General features: G+C 41.8%; 1 protein-coding gene across 1 annotated transcript in view; it reads left to right on the top strand.

Moving 5' to 3' along the window:
• The window catches only part of cntn2 (contactin 2), a 79,989-nt gene that overhangs the window by 21,146 nt on the left and 38,700 nt on the right, over positions 1 to 20,143 (top strand). The window contains exons 3-9 of the mRNA XM_047024585.1: positions 5,528 to 5,669; positions 6,526 to 6,698; positions 7,005 to 7,100; positions 7,279 to 7,491; positions 7,714 to 7,816; positions 13,370 to 13,551; positions 14,419 to 14,555. Of these exons, the coding sequence (XP_046880541.1) occupies positions 5,528 to 5,669; positions 6,526 to 6,698; positions 7,005 to 7,100; positions 7,279 to 7,491; positions 7,714 to 7,816; positions 13,370 to 13,551; positions 14,419 to 14,555 (1,046 nt within the window). The remainder of the gene's footprint in view (positions 1 to 5,527; positions 5,670 to 6,525; positions 6,699 to 7,004; positions 7,101 to 7,278; positions 7,492 to 7,713; positions 7,817 to 13,369; positions 13,552 to 14,418; positions 14,556 to 20,143) is intronic.

Below are 20,143 nucleotides of genomic sequence, written 5' to 3'. Positions count from 1 at the left end.
ACATACATGCAGACACATACAGACACACACAAACACTTAAAAAACACCCACACATGCACACACATGCAAACACCCAGACTCATACACACAAACAAACAGACAGATAGAAAAATACACGTACACACACAGGCAGACAGACAAACACACAGGCAGATAGACAGACAGACAGACATCATGCATAATTTTATTGTGGTTATCAGACTGAAGAGTTGAGGAGGGTTTTGGTGTAAGTAGGTGAAAGGGGTTGAGGATAGTGTTGGTGTGTGTGTGTGTGTGGTTGCAGTTGAGGAGCATGTTGGTGTGCCTGGAAAGACTAAGTGGGGTGCTTCACATTTAGGAGACTTGGAAGACTACGATGTAATGGTGTTATTTTTGTCCAGGTGGTGGAAGGGAATATAGATTTTGTGATTTTTTTCCACTCAATGTCTAAATTACAATAATTCAGCAATCTCATCGATGATTGATGGACATGTAGCCTTTGTTGGAATAAACAACCTCAAAAAGATTGAGGATTTTTCTCTTTTTTGTGGTGGGGAATTTTATTGGTGTGCTGGGATATCTGTCTTGTAAACTCATCTGACACTTAGACACACGCATGATAATTTGAATAGCCACTAATACATTTCTACAACAGTAAATTATACTATTTTAAAGCGACCCTTAGTCATTGTCACATTACTCACATTGATTGAAGTGAATCATTTCTGAATAAATTATCCTGTTTTTAACAACTATGTTTACCATTAAACTGAAGATGGTTATTTTTATGTTGAGCTCCATGCTTCCTGGGTGGAAGGCAGGTTGGAGACATAGAGCTGCTCACAATGAAGGGAGTCAGTTCTCTCTCAGTATACAGAAAGGATGGTCCAGTAACTGGAGTTTAATAGTAAATACACATCTACACACATACACGCACTTACACACATACACACACCCTGTGACAAACACACTGAGGGCCTCATTTACTAACAACGTTTACGCTGTGTCTCTTTTTGCGAGTTTGGTAATAGTGCCCGCTATGCTTCCTCATTTTTGCAGTATTTATCCAACCTGACACTCATCAGGCAATCAGCGCATACTCCGCCTTCAAGCGTAATTAGCGCGCCTCTAAAACAGTGGTTCCCAACCCTGGTCCTCAGGGACCCCCTGTCCTGCATGTTTTAGATGCTTCCCTGCTCCAAAACACCTGATTCAATTTAATGTTCATAGCAGGCTTCTGCAAAGCTGGATAACGACCCATTCATTTGAATCAGGTGTGTTGGAGCAGGGAAACATCTAAAACATGCAGGGTTAGGAACCCCTGCTCTAAAAGAACAATGGGCCCGCATGTTTCTATCATGGATCAATTCCTACAGGAAAAGAAAGCGGAAGTGTACATTTAGTGACGTGCATGAAGTAACAGCAAACTTGAACATATTACATGGCAGAACATTTACATTACATGTATTCATTTAGTAGACACTTTTATCCAAAGCAACTTCCAAGAGAGTTTTACAAAAGTGCATATGTCAATGATCATAAACAACAAGATTCCCCCCAAAACATTGCGGGTAACCAAAACATGAAGCACACAAACATGAAGAATGGCCTATGGCCTATGTCCTCGCCTTGCTCGGATCACTGCTGCCATTGAATAAGATAAATTTGTACACCCAGGAAAATGCGTTCCTGGTTAAGACCCGCAGAATAGAGGCGCACTCTTACTAGCAGTCTTTGTAAATCCAGCTGAATATATAATTAGGTGCACTTTACGCGTATCCTCCCACCTTTTTGGGTGGAACTCCCACTTTCCCCATGACCCTCCCACAAACGGATATTGAAAGCGCAACTTGCCTGTTCTCGCTCATGTGGCATGCAATCTGCGATTTTACCTAAGTGCGCCCTGTTTGTAAATAGCCTGCATCGGTTAAGTCAATCTTTGCGAACAATTAACGCCTGGGAACAGGCGTTAATCGGAGTCAGATGGCTGAGCGGTTAAGGAATGGGACTAGTAATCAGAAGGTTGCCAGATCGATTCGTGGCTATGCCAAATGACGTTGTGTCCTTGGGCAAGGCACTTCACCCTACTTGCCTCGGGGGGAATGTCCCTGTACTTACTGTAAGTCACTCTGGATGAGAGCGTCTCCTAAAATGACTAAAATGTAAACAAATGTAAAATGTACACGGCTTGATAAATGATGCCCTGAGACTCATAAGGGTGGCAGATAGGTAGACTGACCCTGGTAGACTGAGGGTGGGTTTGGCACCGCAGTACATTTAATGATTGTAAAGGTAGAACAAACGAACAAACTCAAGCAACCCAAAGCTCAGGGTCGACATTGCCTCTGAAAGTTGGGCTTCCCGGGGTTGGGTAGGTTATTCCTGTTTGGATCACTCACGCAGGTAGGAAAGGTTCATTTTGGCAGCCTCTGGGCTCCAGCTCTCACTCATCAGCATTACTGGTCGTGTTTCCCCTCCCGAGTTGCCTTGAATCTGCTGTCGTAGCCATTTAGGCCGATGACATTGGTCGAAACCGAAGTCATATTTTTTTCAAAACTCTTCACAGTCCTCTTCAACATGCAGGTGGGCCAAACAGTTAATCTCTCCTTCAAAACTCACTTAAACCACCAACACACTTTATACATGTCTCAGAAACAGTTCTCTCAGAAGCATACATTGTCACTCACAACACACTACAACGGCATGGAACGCGATATAGCCAATCACAATCGAGGATGGGAACAACCAGTTTTAGAATGATATTTATATAATATCAATGATATGTCAATTGCAAGAACAAAAAACAACTAGTATAGTGTAATCCTTTGCTGTACAGTAGGCTACTGTGATGGTTCAAGTTCTCCCTCTCTCCTGCCTTATCTCATCAGAGACCTTGTTCTTGGTATTTCGCTCCCTTGTCCTTCACACCTTCTCCCTCTCCATGCCTCTCTTCTTTCCCCACCAACCTGTCTTCCTTGATCCATGTTTCCACACTTCCAAAGCTGTCCTCTTTTGTCTGTTTGGTTATGACACTAAAAACTGCCAAAAATTGCAGTCAGCCTTGTTTGGAATCATTATACTGTATATTCTGCTAATACAATAGTATGTTTTATAATTCAATCTGGCTGCTGCAGAAATGCACAACATTTGCCATCATTTGTTTCTGAAATTGTTTTGAACAGTTGGTAAAAGTGTGTTAGCATTTGAAAAAAAATTCCACAAAAACATCGTGTTTTGAGGGTGGTGGGAGTTTGAATGAGAAAAGAGTTCATGGATTTTGGAGAATGTGGTCATTGAATGCATTTTGTGTGAAAGCAGTGAAAAATGAATCACAGTTTTGTCCACGTACACTTCTGTTTGAAAACGTGACTTCAGTTATGACCAAAGTATCGAAGCAATCGGAAAAAAACTGTACTTAGCTGCAGAGCCAGAACTCTATGGAGAGTGATTTGGATGTTGGCTGGTGGCGCTGTCCCTGGTGCTGAAAGACAGGTTGTTTGGGTGATGGCTGGTAGTACTGTCCCTGGTGCTGAAAGACAGGTTGTTTGGGTGATGGCTGGTAGTACTGTCCCTGGTGCTGAAAGACAGGTTGTTTGGGTGATGGCTGGTAGTACTGTCCCTGGTGCTGAAAGACAGGTTGTTTGGGTGATGGCTGGTAGTACTGTCCCTGGTGCTGAAAAACAGGTTGTTTGGGTGATGGCTGGTAGTACTGTCCCTGGTGCTGAAAGACAGGTTGTTTGGGTGATGGCTGGTAGTACTGTCCCTGGTGCTGAATGCACCAATGAGCCTCAATTTCAGTAGGGTTGCAACCCATTCACATACAGCTACTCACGCACACACACACATCTACACACACCTATAAATATACACACATATACACACATACCTACACACACACATACCAGTTATCACTCATCTCTCTCCATCTATATTTACTAGTTATTCTCTCTCTCTCTCTCTCTCTCTCTCTCTCTCTCTCTCTCTCTCTCTCTCTCTCTCTCTCTCTCTCTCTCTCTCTCTCTCTTTCTCTCAAATCACATTACATTACATCTAATTCAACTAGACACTCAGTGTTTCCCACACATAGACTAATTTGTGGCGGTGCGCCACAGAATCAACACCGGCCGCCACACATTGCGTTTCGTAAAACTTTTTTTTTTATCGCTATTTAGGTTAAAACACGCAGCGTATTCGTTCAGCTGCATTTCCTTTCCCCTGCTCTCCCTTCGTCTCTCTGTCACTCATGCGTTTTTCCCACATATGCACACAGTCACAACGTCAGCACACGTTAGCAACGATGCATACATATGCCGTTCTAGTAAGACCGACAGCTATATCAGCGAGCCTTCAGCATTAGTGCCGTAGCTAAAAGTCGAGGAAAGTTGAGGCTACTTTTCGCTAGGTACCTTACTCACATTTACATTTAGTCATTTAGCAGACGCTCTTATCCAGAGCGACTTACAGTACTTGAAGTTTCCCCTTCGTTCTTTTGGTGAGAAGTCTCAAGAGCTAGCTACTTACTCAGCGTCATGGAGCCGACCAGTTAAATAGTTGTTTAGCACTAGCGTTGCTACATGCATAATGCAGAAATGATATGTTAGTTGTTGTTAATTTGTGAAGGTGTGAATCATTTTGGATTAATATTTAATGTAACAAATTATTAACAAATTAACTGTGTAACGAATTATTAACGAAGGAATTATTACGCCCCCCCCCCCCCCCCCCCCCCCCCCCCCCCCCCCGGTCTGACAACCCCCACCCCTCCCCGCCACAATTAGATTTTTAATCTGTGGGAAACACTGAGACACTAATGCAACGGTTTGCAAACAGTCATATTAGTTTAGTAAATTCCACCCTTTCTAAATTTGAATTTATTTATGGTCAACTCCAAATTATGATCCATAAGACAGTTTTTGTTTGTCACAAAGTTTATAAATGTTGTTACTAGTGGTGGGCTGTTATCGGTGTTAACACGCTGCGTTAACATGAGACTCTTATCGGGCGATAAAAAAATATTGCCGTTAATCTATCCTCAAAGTTGGGTTGGGAGCTAGGTCTATACTACGCAAGCTATGATGACTTTCATCTTGATATTTTAGCGCGGATGTATACCTAGCCGAATTACAGTGTAGGGGGCAAGAACGAGTCTTTGAACGTGCCTTGTGTATGAAATTATCACATCAAACGTGACGTGCTAACATGGATGCAGCTATGAAACCGCCGGGTTTGCTTCAGGGAACATTTATTAATAAGAAGCTTCCCAATGGAAACCTCGACAAGAGTAAGGTTGTTTGCACCTTGTGCTAAGCGGAATTAGTTTACTGTAGGAGTTCTTCCAGTCTCAAATACCACCTTAGCGCAAAGCATCCCTTAGCTAATGCGGAAGATGCCGGGTCAAGTGTTCAGCAACTTATCGATAAGTCTTTTTTGTTTGTGCTATGTGTTTGGAAGCTTTTATTTATGTTTCAGGTAATCTTCAGGGCTAAATTTGGTTTGATGGTTGATGACTGGTTCCTGGCCTCTTTTATGTGATTGTGTGTGTGAGCAGGTGGGGACGTGTGTGTGTCGGGGCACGACAGTGGGCCAGTGTTCGAAGAGCAGCCCAGCAGTGTGGTCTACCCTGAAGGTCTGAAAGAGGTCTCTGTCACGCTCAGCTGTCGGGCCAGGGCCAGCCCCGCAGCCTCCTACAGGTAACTTAACACACATTCTATAATACAGCTCCATAACACACGCTCCATAAAACACATTCTATAACACACACTATAACACAGCTCTATAACACAAACTCTGTAGCACACACTATAACACTGCTATATAACACATAAAACAGCTTTATAACACACACATTACATTTACATTACATTTAGTCTTTTAGCTGACGCCCTTATCCAGAGCGACTTACAGTAAGTACAGGGACATTACCCCAGAGGCGAGTAGGGTGAAGTGCCTTGCCCAAGGACACAACATAATTTTGCACAGCCGGGAATCAAACCAACAACCTTTGGATTACAAGCCCAATTCCCTAACCGCTTAGCCACCTGACTCCCTGACACACTATAACGCATTTTATAACACACACTCTTTAACACACACAATCTATAGCATACACTATAAAACACTCCACAACACACAGCTCTATAACACACAGCTCTATAATATACAGTTCTGTAACATACTGTTCCATAACACACAGTTCTATACCACATACATGAGACATTTGTGCAATTTATGTCACCGTTATTTATATGCTGTAATGTAAACATGCTGTCAAACAACTGTCAAACACATGGTGGGATGGAAAACTAAGGCATAGAAACAGTACTGGCAGGGCATACTGTGGATAGGGACAAGAACATGATGAACATAGCTGTGACAAACACAATGTTGAAAAAACATGATATGACCTAGACATGTTTAGAGTAAGGCCCTGTAATCACTGCAATGTGAAGATGCACACATCATGACCACCCAGAGACAAGACACACAGACAGCACACACGTGCATGTTTCTTAACCATGAACAATGTGTGCCTCCTCTACCCACCAGGTGGCGTGTGAATGGTACAGAGGTGGAAGTGGGGGACCCCCACTTCAGGCTGGTAGCAGGGAACCTTGTGATCAGTGGGCCCCAGAGCGGCCGAGATGGGGGCTCCTACCAGTGTCTGGCAATCAACCGCTGTGGGACCATCGTCAGCCATGCCGCCAACCTCAAGTTTGGCTGTAAGTGAGGACCATGATCCATGTTTAAGGACCATGGCCCATTTATAAGAACCATGACCATGAAATGTGTAGAATATGTAGATAAAGTGAATTATATATAATTCACTTTTTCTTCAAGTTTTGAGAAAAGATGTCCCATAAATAAGGACTTTGACCCATTAGCTAGTAAATAAATATTTTAATAGAAATATCTTATTTTTCAATATAATATTTCTAACATTAATATTATAAATATGATTAGCATATTATTGTAGATAAAGAGTCTCTGTTTTCAGTGTGTGGATCTTTGTACTGTTTCCTCCCCAGACCTCCAAGACTTTCCTCCAGAGAGTAGAAGCCCTCAGACAGCTACCGAAGGGACGGGAGTCTTCCTGACCTGCCAGCCCCCGGCACACTACCCAGGTACACACACACATACATAGACACAGACACACCCTTCCTTAAAGTCCACCTCTCTTATACACACGTTTCTTCCTGTCTGGTTTTCAAGAATTCTGCAGAGTTCAACATTTGAAGCCTCACTGACGTCAACAATGGATAAACACATATTTCTTTCCTCCTTTCTCTCTCCTCTTTTTAGCATTGTCCTACCGCTGGTTTGTTAACGAGTTCCCCAGTTTTGTTCAGCCTGGGGGGGGCAGGGCATTCGTGTCCCAGGTAACGGGCAACCTTTACCTGGCCAGCTCCGTGCCAGCAGACTCCGGGAAATACTTCTGTTTCTCCACCATCACCATGGACATCAGCACCAAGAGCACTTTCAGCAGAGCCACCCAGCTCACCGTACTTCCTGACGGTACAGTACTGTGTGTGTGTGCGTGTTTGTGAGAGAGAGATGGTGTGTATTTGTGTTTTCGCATAACATATTTTCTTATTTCCATAATAACCTTTTGTGATAATAGATAACAGAAACGTCTGTGTGTGGGTGTGTGTGCGTGTATGTGTGTGTATGTGTGTGTACATGTGTGTGTGTGAATGTATTTGTGCCTGTGTATAACATTCTGTATCTGTCCCACAGTCAATTCCAGGAAGTCAGCCCCCAGCATCAAAGTCCGTTTCCCCACAGAGACGTACGCCCTCGCTCGCCACACTACACAGCTGGAATGCTTCGCCTACGGAAAGTAAGTTATTTTAAATGAGAACCTTACTGTTGAAGGACAGGGGCGGTTGCACAAAACACATATGTTTTGTCCTTACAGGACTCCAGACTAACTTTTTCCCTTGGTTGCACTGGTGCGCCTAACCTTTTTATTTAGGTGTACCAACACAAAATTTAGGTGCACCCCAATTTTTCCTTGCGTCGCCACAATTTCAAGGTCACCTTTTTATCACGCTCCATACACATTCATATATATTATGTAAATGATCTTAAACAAGAATAAGGTGTAGGTAAATATTGGTTTTATTTGAAGCACAATTAAACTGTATAAAAAAATAACAATCTTGTAATCAGTGCTTCACTGAGCTGCCAAACTAAAACATTGCAAGCAAAATAAAACATTTCAAAATAGAGTGCTACTGACCTAACATTTCATGGCTCAAAGTCTTATAGTGGGTCCCCCCTTGCTGTCGCATGCCCTTCAGATGGCCAACACCTGTAATTTGGCTTTCTTGCCCTTTGGCCTTGGCTAAACCAGCTTGCCACACTCGCATTAAAACCCAGCTCCATGGGTTACATTTACATTTACATTAAGTAGACACTCTTATCCAGAGCGACTTACAGTAAGTACAGGGACATTCCCCCGAGGCAAGCAGGGTGAAGTGCCTTGCCCAAGGACACAACGTCATTTTGACACGACTGGGAATCGAACTGGCGACCTTCTGATTACTAGCCCGATTCCCTAACCGCTCAGCCACCTGACTCCCAGGGTTAGCTCCATGGCCCAGCTCCGGAACTCAGGGGTAGACAATTAAGTTTGATATGGTGCCACATGAGAAACATGAAATGTGTTGGAGGGCCTCATCAACAATAACTTGAACTTAATTCTGCTCACTATTCATTTCCCCCCCATTGTAAAAAGCAGTAAAGTATATATTTTGATTAGTTGCTACTGGTTATCAGAAGAATAAGGATATTCTGTAAATGTTTATATAAATATTTTACATGTTGGTCAACTAGGAAAAGACTATCGAAGTAACAGTAAAAACGAAAATAATAATGACATCAGTGTTTCATTTGATTTGTAACTAGTTAATCTTCACAAACCATGAACAGTTGTTTTGCAGTATGTTAAAGATATGCAATTGATCAACTTAATACAAAAACCAATACTTTTTTTCCAGTTAATTTTGTTCTGTGAAAGGAATCCAGTGGGCTTTAACAAGTGACTCGAAATCTGGCTGAATGTCTGACATGGAAACCACGTCAGACCATGGTCCGTTTTTTCTGAAAGTCTGGTTCGTTTGGATAGGTGAGAACACGCATTCGAACTCTGGTACGGACCAAACAACCGAACCATGGTCCCCCTAAAAAGACGGGACTCGGTCTGGTTCCAAGTGAACCATGGTTCGGTTCGCTTTAGGTGTGAACGTAATCTGACATATTATTGACCTATTCCAGGAAGCAAACCAAAACGTAGTGCATTGTGAGAAAGGATGTTGACTTGACAGAGACAGCCGTGCCACAACACGGTACAGAGACAGTGACACGGAAAGCAAGCTTTTAAATATAGCTGCAAGCATTAATGGTGGATTCCTCCTTCAAAATGGCAAAATGTTGTAAAATGTACATAATAGAAAGTTACAGTGGGATGAAACAGAAGACTTTAAACTGTAATTTCTGTCAGAATAGAAAGAAAAAAAATTATACCCCTGACTGGATTAGAACCCACCACCTTTCACACATCAGCACTGTGTCTCATCCTACAAAACCATTCACAGACTTAATCATTTGAATGTTCAGTTTTTGTATCAGCCAATAAGACGTTTCTTCAATGGCAAGCATTATCAGATTTGGGTAAAGTTCAAACAGCTGTAATTTAGTCATATCATATATGGGACATAAGAACGGGACAACGGGATGACTGATACTGATTCTAATTCTACTCGTAGTGCTTTAAAAACATTGTTTGGGGTGCCATAACTTGCCATGGAAGGGAATTTTAAATCATGCCTAGCATCAGTGGCGATTTGTCCTGGCTTAGGTTACTGAAATGAATTTGCGCAACAGGCAAGGGATCCACCTGAACAATCAATATTCTTCATTAAAGCTAACTTGGTTGTGAATCTGACACTACCAAGCGTAGACTACAAGTAGCTAGCTACTGTGGTGAACCTGCCTTGTTTTTCAGTGGTTTACACAGTCGCGCTAAACAGATGATCGGAGTGTTGTGATAATAAAGCTCAAATAAACACTCATTGCCATATTTTACAACCGGAGGATTGACTGGAAGACTAGAAAACGTTCTGTCAAAAAAATTTTTTGCCTTTGAACCTATTACCCTTCAATTACCAGCACAACATCCCATCCAATTGAGCCATTCACAGATCTGGACTTTACCATGTTCAGTAATAAAATAAGAAGTTTCTCCGATGGCACGCATTGTCAGATTTGGTCCAAGCTCAAACAGCTGTAATTCAGTCATAATTTCACATATCAAGGTAAAACTTTGCAGGGTACTTCACAGGGGTGTCACTCTAAAGCCTGTTAGGTATGAAAAACCATAATTCTAAATGATAATTGATTTAGTGACACAAACATATTGAGGCAATGTGGACATTTACATAAATACACCCCTTTCAGCCATTTTGTATTTGATTCGACTGTCTTATGTAACATTTGTAAATATGTCAATAATACATGTCTGTACAAAATGTCACCTTTTTTGTAAGAGGAGATCGATTATGAAGGTTTTCCCAAATGATCACTGTACAGGAAAATCCATCATGGCGGACCTTATGGCTCCTTGAGGCTTTTTTGTTCCTCATGAAAAATGAGGCATGCACACCAAGTGTCAGAAGAATTGGAGCAATGGGGTGGAAATTCCATCACTTTGTAAATCAGACTTTTGGACGTTGCCTGTGATGCCTACCGGAGGAAACCTAAATACTAACAAAACAATAGGTTTCCTCCTACAGGAGCAACCCTAATAATAATACCAACTATTTCAATAGGGTTCCTCCTGACGGAGGAATCCTAATTAAAGCTCACGAGCTACCATTGTGGTGCCAAGAGTTGTAGGCTTACGAGGCTAGCTACTTGACGCATGGTCACTTAGGTTGTTTTTACTTATCAGCTGATCCTGTTACAAACCATTCGATTAGCTAACAAGAATTTACACAAGTTCTGGTTGGTTGGAGAGTTAGGTAGTTGAGAGAGACGATTGAAGTTACCAACTTTGAACTAAGCAAAATAATTTTTGGGGGAAGAATAGGATGTGCCAACAAACGAAAATGTTTTAAGAAAAAAAACGACGTTGATAATATCAAAAATCCAGCTCCCCTACCGATGGGGACAGGGCATTTCAAAAACGAAAGCAGATACGCAAGATCGGCCCACCCATAGCCTTTATATATATCCATGGGCCCACCACCTAAAAAAAAGAAAGCACACACTAAAACGTGAAATTTGACTGCAAACAAAAAATAACGAATGTAGGACGAAATTGCATCAAAAATAAACTGAAAAAGTTTGGTGAAGTGGTCAATTCAAGAAATAAAAATATAGCAACGCTAGCTATATGATAACTTGACTGTTATGTCCAAAAAGAGAACCAATTCCAGGAGAGTCCAATAAAACTGGTGATATCAACTTTACTTGTAGATGAGAGCTAGCTAGCCTACTTCTTAGGTAGCTCTAGATCAAAATGAGATCAACAGTTACACTGCATTTAGCGGCGTGAGTCTAGGCTAGCTACTTTATTTATATTTGTATGGTCATTGACAGTCACTGATCTGCAATTTTGCACCATTGTACTGTACTCCACCTAGGTTCGAATAGGTTATAGGGTTGTAATAGGTTTTATGTGCATTTAGGGTTCGTATAGTGTATTATTTATTGTTATCTGTATAGACCAATTATCACCCTACGTCACACAACTGTCAAGCAGGCTCAACTGCGCATGTCAGTTTCAAAAGACGAACTTCTCCACGGTCTATTACACTTGGAGTGTCGATCAGGTCATCATATATCTCTGGCCACTGGATTGCAGGGCTTAATATTAACCTTTTGAGGCTCTTGGCCTTTGGACAAATACATTTACGTTTCACTTGTCTATGCACAAAAGTCACTTGACCCAGGATACCCTTAAATAGGCTGTCCAAGTGATCGGGCAAAACTATCCTGGCTAACGGAGGTCGCTTTCTCAGGCAAATGACGAATAAAACAGGCTTGGTTAAAGAAATCCGAGATGCTGGCTATCTTCATCAGGCTCGTATCTACATTAGGCAGTCCTCCCTGACGTTTCTGGTGTAGAATGGAGTGAAATACTACATTGTGCACACTGCCAGTGAGCGAGTCTGACTGAAGCTAACGTCAAAACAGTGTAACGGGCAATCTCACTCAGATTGCCAGTTTAAACAAATCAGAAAAATAATCTGACCAGCTGGCTAAAAGCAGAATTCCCACATCTCTTGAAAGCTGCCCTGCTCAACTTTTTAGATGTACAATTGACTGTAAAACTGTAAAATTATGAACTTTGTGACATGAAGTGAAGACATGGTTGCCGCTCGACTATGCGGTCTGTACCGGGCGACATTCTCACTCATATTTCAAGACTTTCGTGACCCAAATAAAAATTCTGATGCGACAAATCAATGGGTAATCACTTTCTTTCTTAAAGGCTGTCCTCTTCTACCTTTTTGGTCTTTTTAAATCAAACAATTTGTATTATCCGTGTGGTCCTTTTGCCATTTTAAATGCTATCCTTTCCCGGTTTTCTGCAACCACGTTGCGCGCGCAATCCCGAATGTTTACAAACAAATATTTGGTCTATATTTAGGAAGTTTCACTTATTTAAGCTCAGCGTAGATGTAAATTTGTTCCGTGTACTTATATTTTATGTTATGCCAGGTGCTTGCGTTGTCTTCTCTTAAGAATTTCAGTGCCCAGTCTGACCTTGTGTTGTTCTGTGTACCTGACAAATAAAAGACTTGAACTTGAACTTTATTTACAGCGGTAGCCAACGCATAAATAGCCTTCATGTTTAGACTGCAGCACAGTAACCTAACAGAGTGCTATAGGTGTGGGATGGGTTCATTTATCTCCATAAACTCAGCCATATTGCGGTAAAGAATAAGACATAGGTACCTTAAGTTTTCTTCCTTACTTTGTTTGCTAAGGTCTTTTGTGCAACGCTTTAACAAACTTTAAGGGAATCCTTAAGTATACAACCAAGATAAGGAGAAAACCTTAAATACTTAAGGGACCATTTAAGGAAACCTTAAGGAGACTTAAGGGTGCTTTGTGCAACCGATTATATTTTTAAGGAAACCTTAAGTCTGACTTTAAGGAAAATCTTAACTTAAGGTGTTTTGTGCAACCGGCCCCAGGGAACCTAATTCCCATCATAGGCAATGCCAGACATAGCATTTTCACTATATCCTCATCTCATCTACCTCTCATCATATCCTCTCCATCTTTCTCTCGCCTCTCCTCCGCCTCTCCATCCTTCTCTCTCATATCCCTCTCTCTCTTCTTCTCTCCTCACCCACCACCTCCTCTCCCACTCCCCTAGTCCAGTGCCCAAGCTGCGCTGGAGGAAGGTGGACGGCCTGCTGCCTTCCAAGGCAGAGGAGAGCTCTGAGGGCCCTGTCCTCACGCTGCCAGACGTGGCCTTTGATGATGAGGGCATCTACGAGTGCGAGGCTTACAACTCTGAGGGCCTTGACACGCACCAGGGACGCGTCACCGTGCAGGGTGAGTGGACAGTCAGCACACACATGCAACACATACACGCGTGTATGCTGTCACAGTACACACACAATACACACAGCCACATCACCATCAAACACACACTCACTTACATGTGCACAGTCGTGGCCAAAAGTATTGGGAGCAACATACTTTTTTTGTTGGCAAAGGTTGCTGCGCCTTGGCATAAAATGACTGCTAACATAATTTCAGTAAGTCATATCATCAGCACAGGGGAAAGTTTGAACTAGTTCTAGCCAGGTGAAATCACTCCATCATTCTGATTGGATTTTAAGAGCAGATTGACTGCTGTAAAAGGAGGGACTATATGCATGTATTAAAAAGGTTCTTCCCAAAAAGGCTTACAAAATATGAAATGTGTCTTATGTATTCCAGTATTCTATAGTAACGTGAAACATTTTTCCTCAAATTCTGAACCAGCAAACTTTGCAAAACATAACATTTGCAGGGTTTCCCACAGAAAATGTGTTGGTTAAGGTGGTAGGGTGGGGTTTGCAGGTGGTGCGCGGGGGGGGAGGCGCAAACGTTTTTTCTCCAATGCGTTATGCAGAGAAGGGAGACTGGCGTTGGTTACAGTTTGGAATGGAAGGGAGAAAACAGGACAACTTTAATTTGTATGCCGTAGTTAAGGCGGCAGGTGTGTGTTGCTTAGCTGAAGGTGTCGCCTTAACTGAAACTATGGGAAACCCTGATTTGTCATTGCCAAAACGTATTGCAATGACTGTACATCAGTGTGTGTAAAAGTTGCACGCTGATCATGAACACAGTAGCAGACACACACCACAGATGTATTCTTGAACTTGGGAGCGTGTTCACACACACACACTAACTATGGCTTGTCATGTGTCCCAGCCCAACCAGAGTGGCTCCAGGTAATGAGCGACTCAGAGGTGGAGATCAGCTCAGAGCTGAGCTGGAGCTGTATTGCTTCAGGCAAGCCCAGACCTTCCATCCACTGGTTACGCAACGGGCAGCCTCTCAGCACACAGGTATGAACACTCCCTTAACACGTCAGCCACAATACCTTCAGCCCCTCCTGTACACAACTGAGCCTTATACAGTCAGGTCCATATTTGGACATTCACACAATTTTGATCATTTTGGCTCTGTACACCACCACATTGGATTTGAAATGAAACAATCAATATGTGCTTTAAGTACAGACTTTCAACTTTAATTTTAGGGTATTTACATCCAGGATGTAGGAATAATAAGAATTGTTGTAATGTAGGAATTACAACAACTTTTATATGTGCCCCCCCCCCCTTTTAAGTAAGTAAGTAAGTAAGACTTTATATATATAGCACATTTCATACAGGAATTGCAGCTCAAGGTGCTTTACATAAAATCAACAAAAACAATAATACAAGTGATAAAAGTAATAGATCAAAACATATAACAACCCAGACTAGCCGCACTCTATCTGCGGTCTCTCGAATCTGTCTTGGATCCGAGCTGCCTCGTGCAGTTTCCACACATATAACAACCCAGACAAGCCGCACTCTATCTGCAGTTTCTCGAATCCGTCTTGGATCCGAGCTGCCTCGTACAGTTTCCAAACATATAACAACCCAGACAAGCCGCACTCTATCTGCGGTCTCTCGAATCCGTCTTGGATCCAAGCTGCCTCGTGCAGTTTCCAAACATATAACAACCCAGACAAGCCACACTCTGTCTGCGGTCTCTCGAATCCGTCTTAGATCCGAGCTGCCACTTGCAGTTTCCACACACATAACAACCCAGACAAGCCGCACTCTATCTGCGGTCTCTCAAATCCGTTTTGGATCCGAGCTGCCTCGTGCAGTTTCCAAACATATAACAAACCAGACAAGCTGCACTCCATCTGCGGTTTCTAGAATCCGTCTTAGATCCGAGCTGCACTTGCAATTTACATTTACATTTATTCATTTAGCAGACGCTTTTATCCAAAGCGACTTCCAAGAGAGAGCTTTACAAAGTGCATAGGTCACTGATAATAACAACAAGATAGCCCCACAGCATTGCGGGTAGTCAAAAACAAGAAGTACATATTGTGAACAACCAAAAAATAGTGCTAAAGGGAAGAAACCATAAGAGCATGTAGTTAAACAAGTTAAAATTACACAACATTAATCTCTAAGTGCAGGTGTACCTGTAGGAAAGCAATAAAAATAGGATTAACTAAAATTGAATACAACAGTTTAAATCAGCTACCACTAACCAACAAGAGCAACAGTCTAAGCATGAGTCATTGTGATCCTTGAGGAAACTAGCGTTGGGTTCAGCAAACCATTTCTAAGTACCATTGTACTCCCGGAACAAGTGCGTCTTGAGCCTTCTCTTGAAGGTGGAGAGACAGTCCGTGTCTCTGATGGAGGTGGGGAGTTGATTCCACCACTGGGGTGCCAGGCAGGAGAAGAGCTTGTGCTGGGACCGGGCGGTCTTGAGAGGTGGGACCACCAGGCGGTTGTCTGAAGAAGACCGTAGGTGGCGGGTGGGGGTGTAAGGCTGCAGGAGAGACTTGATGTAGTCGGGCGCAGTCCCGTTCACTGCTCGGAAGGTCAGTACCAGGGTCTTAAATCTGATGCGGGCCGTTATGGGTAGCCAGTGGAGGGAGATGAGGAGCGGGGTAACGTGGGAGCGTCTGGGTAGATTGTAGACCAGACGGGCCGCTGCGTTCTGAATCCTCTGAAGAGGGCGGGTTGCGCATGATGGGAGACCGGCGAGCAGCGAGTTGCAGTAGTCCAACTTGGAGAGGACAAGTGCTTGGACAAGCAGCTGGGTGGAGTGCTCACCATATAAGAGTTTCCAACCATATAACAAAACACATGCACTTTTGCACAGTCTTTGTGGTTTCTCAATTAAATAAAATACTAAAATAAAGTACAATTATAATAATAATAATAAAAACTACAGAATAACAAAATACAATAACTCAACAAAATTGATAAAATGTAACACATAAGCAATAGTGCAAGTCAAACACAAGCCGCAATCTTTGCGGGAATACAAAGCAAATCTAAAAAAACAATAATATAACTACTACCAGTTGTAAGGCCCTTCTGAGATAAACATTAGTTAAATGTTTTGGTAAAAAGGTAGGTTTTAAGCTGTCTTTTAAAAATGTCTAGCGTATTTGCTTCTCTGATATTTATGGGTAATTTGTTCCATAGTTTTGGGGCGTAATTGGCAAAGGCAGCATCACCAATCTTCTTATGGCTGCTTCCGGCGACCTCTAATAGGCCTGCATTTGATGATCGCAGTGTTCTAGCTGGTGTGTAGTTTATAACAGAGTTAGCAATGTAGCTAGGTCCTTGTCCGTGTAGAGCTTTGTATGTGAGGAATAGGACCTTAAAGTCAATTCTGAAGGTAACAGGGAGCCAGTGTAAAGTAGCTAGGACAGGACTAATGTGTTCTCTCCTTTTAGTTATGGTTAATAATCTAGCTGCAGAATTTTGAATGAGCTGTAGTCTTTCAGTGGTTTTTTGGGGAAGACCAGCGAAAGTGCGTTACAGTAGTCCAGCCGGCTGGATATAAAAGCATGAATTAACTTCTCTGCATCATTTTGGTTTATAAATGGTCGTACCTTTGCTATATTCCTCAGGTGAAAGAAAGCAGTTTTGGTCACTTTATTAATGTGGGAGTTGAAATTCAAATCTCAGTCCAGGATTACACCAAGACTTGTCACCTCTGGTTTAAACCAGGGGGTTAAACTTCCCAGATTATTAGTAAGCATCTCTCTTTTGGATTTGGGGCCACATATTAGGACTTCAGTTTTGTCTTCATTTAATTTAAGAAAGTTATCATTCATCCATTTGTTTATTGCCAACAGGCAGCTGGTAATGGAATTGATGGCCGTTGCATCGTTGGGTTCAGTGGATATATATAGTTGTATGTCGTCCGCATAGCTATGGAAATTCATGTTATGTTCTCTGATTATGTCACCGAGTGGTAACATATAAAGAGAAAAAAGTAATGGAACTAGACAGCTTCCTTGAGCAACCCCGTAGCAATTCTCATGTTTCTTAGACCTATGGTCTCCTAAACTAACATAAAACTTCCTTCCTGTGATATATGATTTCATCCAGTTCAATACACTATCCCTGAACCCAATAAGCTTTTCAAGTCTATTGATTAGGATGTTGTGATCAATGGTATCAAATGCTGCACTGAGATCCAAAAGGATAAGGATAGAGACTTTATTTGCATCAAAGTTTAGTCTGAGGTCGCTAATTATTTTGGTGAGAGCAGTTTCAGTACTGTGATATTTCCTGAAACCTGACTGCGAGACTTCCAGAATGTTATTTTCTTCAAGAAAATAATTTAGTTGCACTGAAACTATCTTTTCCAGTACTTTACTAATAAATGGAAGGTTTGATATTGGTCTGTAATTTGCAAGTAGACTGTTATCCAATTTGGGTTTCTTTAATAGGGGCTTTACAACAGCTGTTTTGAAGGCATCTGGGAAGACGCCAGTTCTAAGGGATGTGTTTATAATCTCTAGCACCGGACCTGAGACACTATCAAACACTCGTTTAACGAATGTTGTGGGTATAGGATCAATATCCGAGGTTGTGGAGTTAGATTCACTGACAATTTTTGAAAGTTCACTAAGTGTGATACAGGTAAATGTGCTCATGGTTATGTTGCAGAATCTACTGATGTCAGTTTCGACCCCACTATTACTAGTACTAGCTCTGATCAAAGTTATTTTGTTCTTGAAGAACAAGGCAAGCTCTTCACATTTAACTGCTGAGGATGGCGGGGGGGCAGGGACAGTGTTTAGCAGCTGGTCAATGGTGGAGAAAAGAACTCTGGAGTTTCTGGCATTTTCTGTAATAATGTTGGAGAAATATTCTCTCCTCACTAGACGGATGGTTTTGTTATAGGTGGTTAGTGTATCTTTATAGATATTGTAGTGAATAGTGATCTTTGTTTTTCTAAATTTTCTCTCTGCTGCACGGCATTTTCTTTTAGTTTCACTATCATTTTTAATTCTCAGCCATGGGGAGGTTCTGCTTGTGGATTTCTTTTTGGTTTTCAGTGGTGCAACAGAGTCTAACACAGATAATAGTGCATCATTGAGGTTTTCTACCATTTCATTCAGAGAGCAATCATGATTAGTTGGTTCATATAGAGCAAATTGTTCAGAAAATGTCATCATAGCTGTATTGTCTAAATATCTTCTTTGGACTAAGAATTCTTTTGTGGTTTTTGTTAGGATAATTTCCACATTAAAAAGTATACAATGATGGTCTGAGAGGGGTAGATCAGATATTGAGATATTATTGATATTTAGTCCAGTTGTTATCACTAGATCTAGTGTGTTTCCGTGCCGGTGTTTTGGTACTGTTATGTGTTGAGTTAGGTTGAGACTGTCTAGGAGATTTAAGAGCTCAATAGTTCTTGGGTCGGCTTTTTTATTTACTTGGATATGTAAGTCTCCGTTTAAAACTACTTTGTCATATCTAGTGACACATAGTGATAATAGTTCAGAGAATTCTTGTATGAATATTGGCGAGTGCTTGGGTGGCCGATATATAATGACAAAAAGTATTGATTCGGTTTTGAGCTCTATAGCAAGATATTCATATGAGGTGAATTCACCTAGCTCTTTGAGCAATAGTTCAGAGGAGAAAATAGCTGCGACTCCTCCACCTTTTTTGGATTTCCTAGAAACTTGGTGGAAGCTGTAATCTGGCGGACACGCTTCTATCAACGTTGCTGTTGCCGTGTCGTGGTTTAGCCAGGTTTCTGTTAAACGAATGCAGTCTAATTTGTTTTCTTTGACCAAATCATTAACTAGAAATGTTTTGTTATTTAGTGATCTAACATTTAGAAGGGCCAGTTTCATCTGTGGGGTATTAACAGATAAAACAGGGGTTGATAAATCTGTTTGAAGAATATGGATAGTTCTGTGACTTCTAACACTAGTTTCAGGTTTGTAACCATGCATTTTACCATGCCATTTTCTGTTTGTGATGATGACCGATATGTCTAATGAAATAGCATGGTGGCTGTCCTAGCGTAGCTTTTCTTTGGGAAAGTCTATGTCACTGAGCTGTTCCATTACAAGGGAATTCATCCGGGGAGATCTGTGCAAGGCCCATGTCCTTGCAGGAGGCTGTTTGAATGTTCTGTTCTGTTCCATGGGAGGTTGTTTGGGATGCGTCAGTCAGCTTAGACACAACAGGGATAGGGGCAGCAACTTGATTTGTGGTCAGGAGCACGTGACTGATGTTTGCTGTTAGTAGTTGACATCCTCTACGGTTTGGGTGGAGTCCGTCAGCTTGAAAACGGTCTGCACAGTTCCAGAACACATTGAAATTATCGATAAATCTCAGTTTGTGTGCCAGACAGACAGATGCCAACCATGTGTTGAAAGATAGTAGGCGATTGAAGGCTTCTTTTCCTCTTCGAAAGCATGCAATTGGTCCACTGATGAATACATCTTGATATCTGTTGAGTGTGTTCAGTAGCTGGGTGAAATGTTTTTTAAGAATCTCAGTGCCTGTTTTCTTGTGTAGGATATCAAACGAGCCAATGTGGATGATAATCTTAGGGTTGTTTGGTTTGTTGTTGAAGATTGTTAGTACCT

This window comes from Hypomesus transpacificus, chromosome 9, assembly GCF_021917145.1.
Source record: "Hypomesus transpacificus isolate Combined female chromosome 9, fHypTra1, whole genome shotgun sequence".
Classification (NCBI taxonomy): Eukaryota; Metazoa; Chordata; class Actinopteri; order Osmeriformes; family Osmeridae; genus Hypomesus; species Hypomesus transpacificus.
This window is presented reverse-complemented; position numbering and strand designations above follow the sequence as displayed.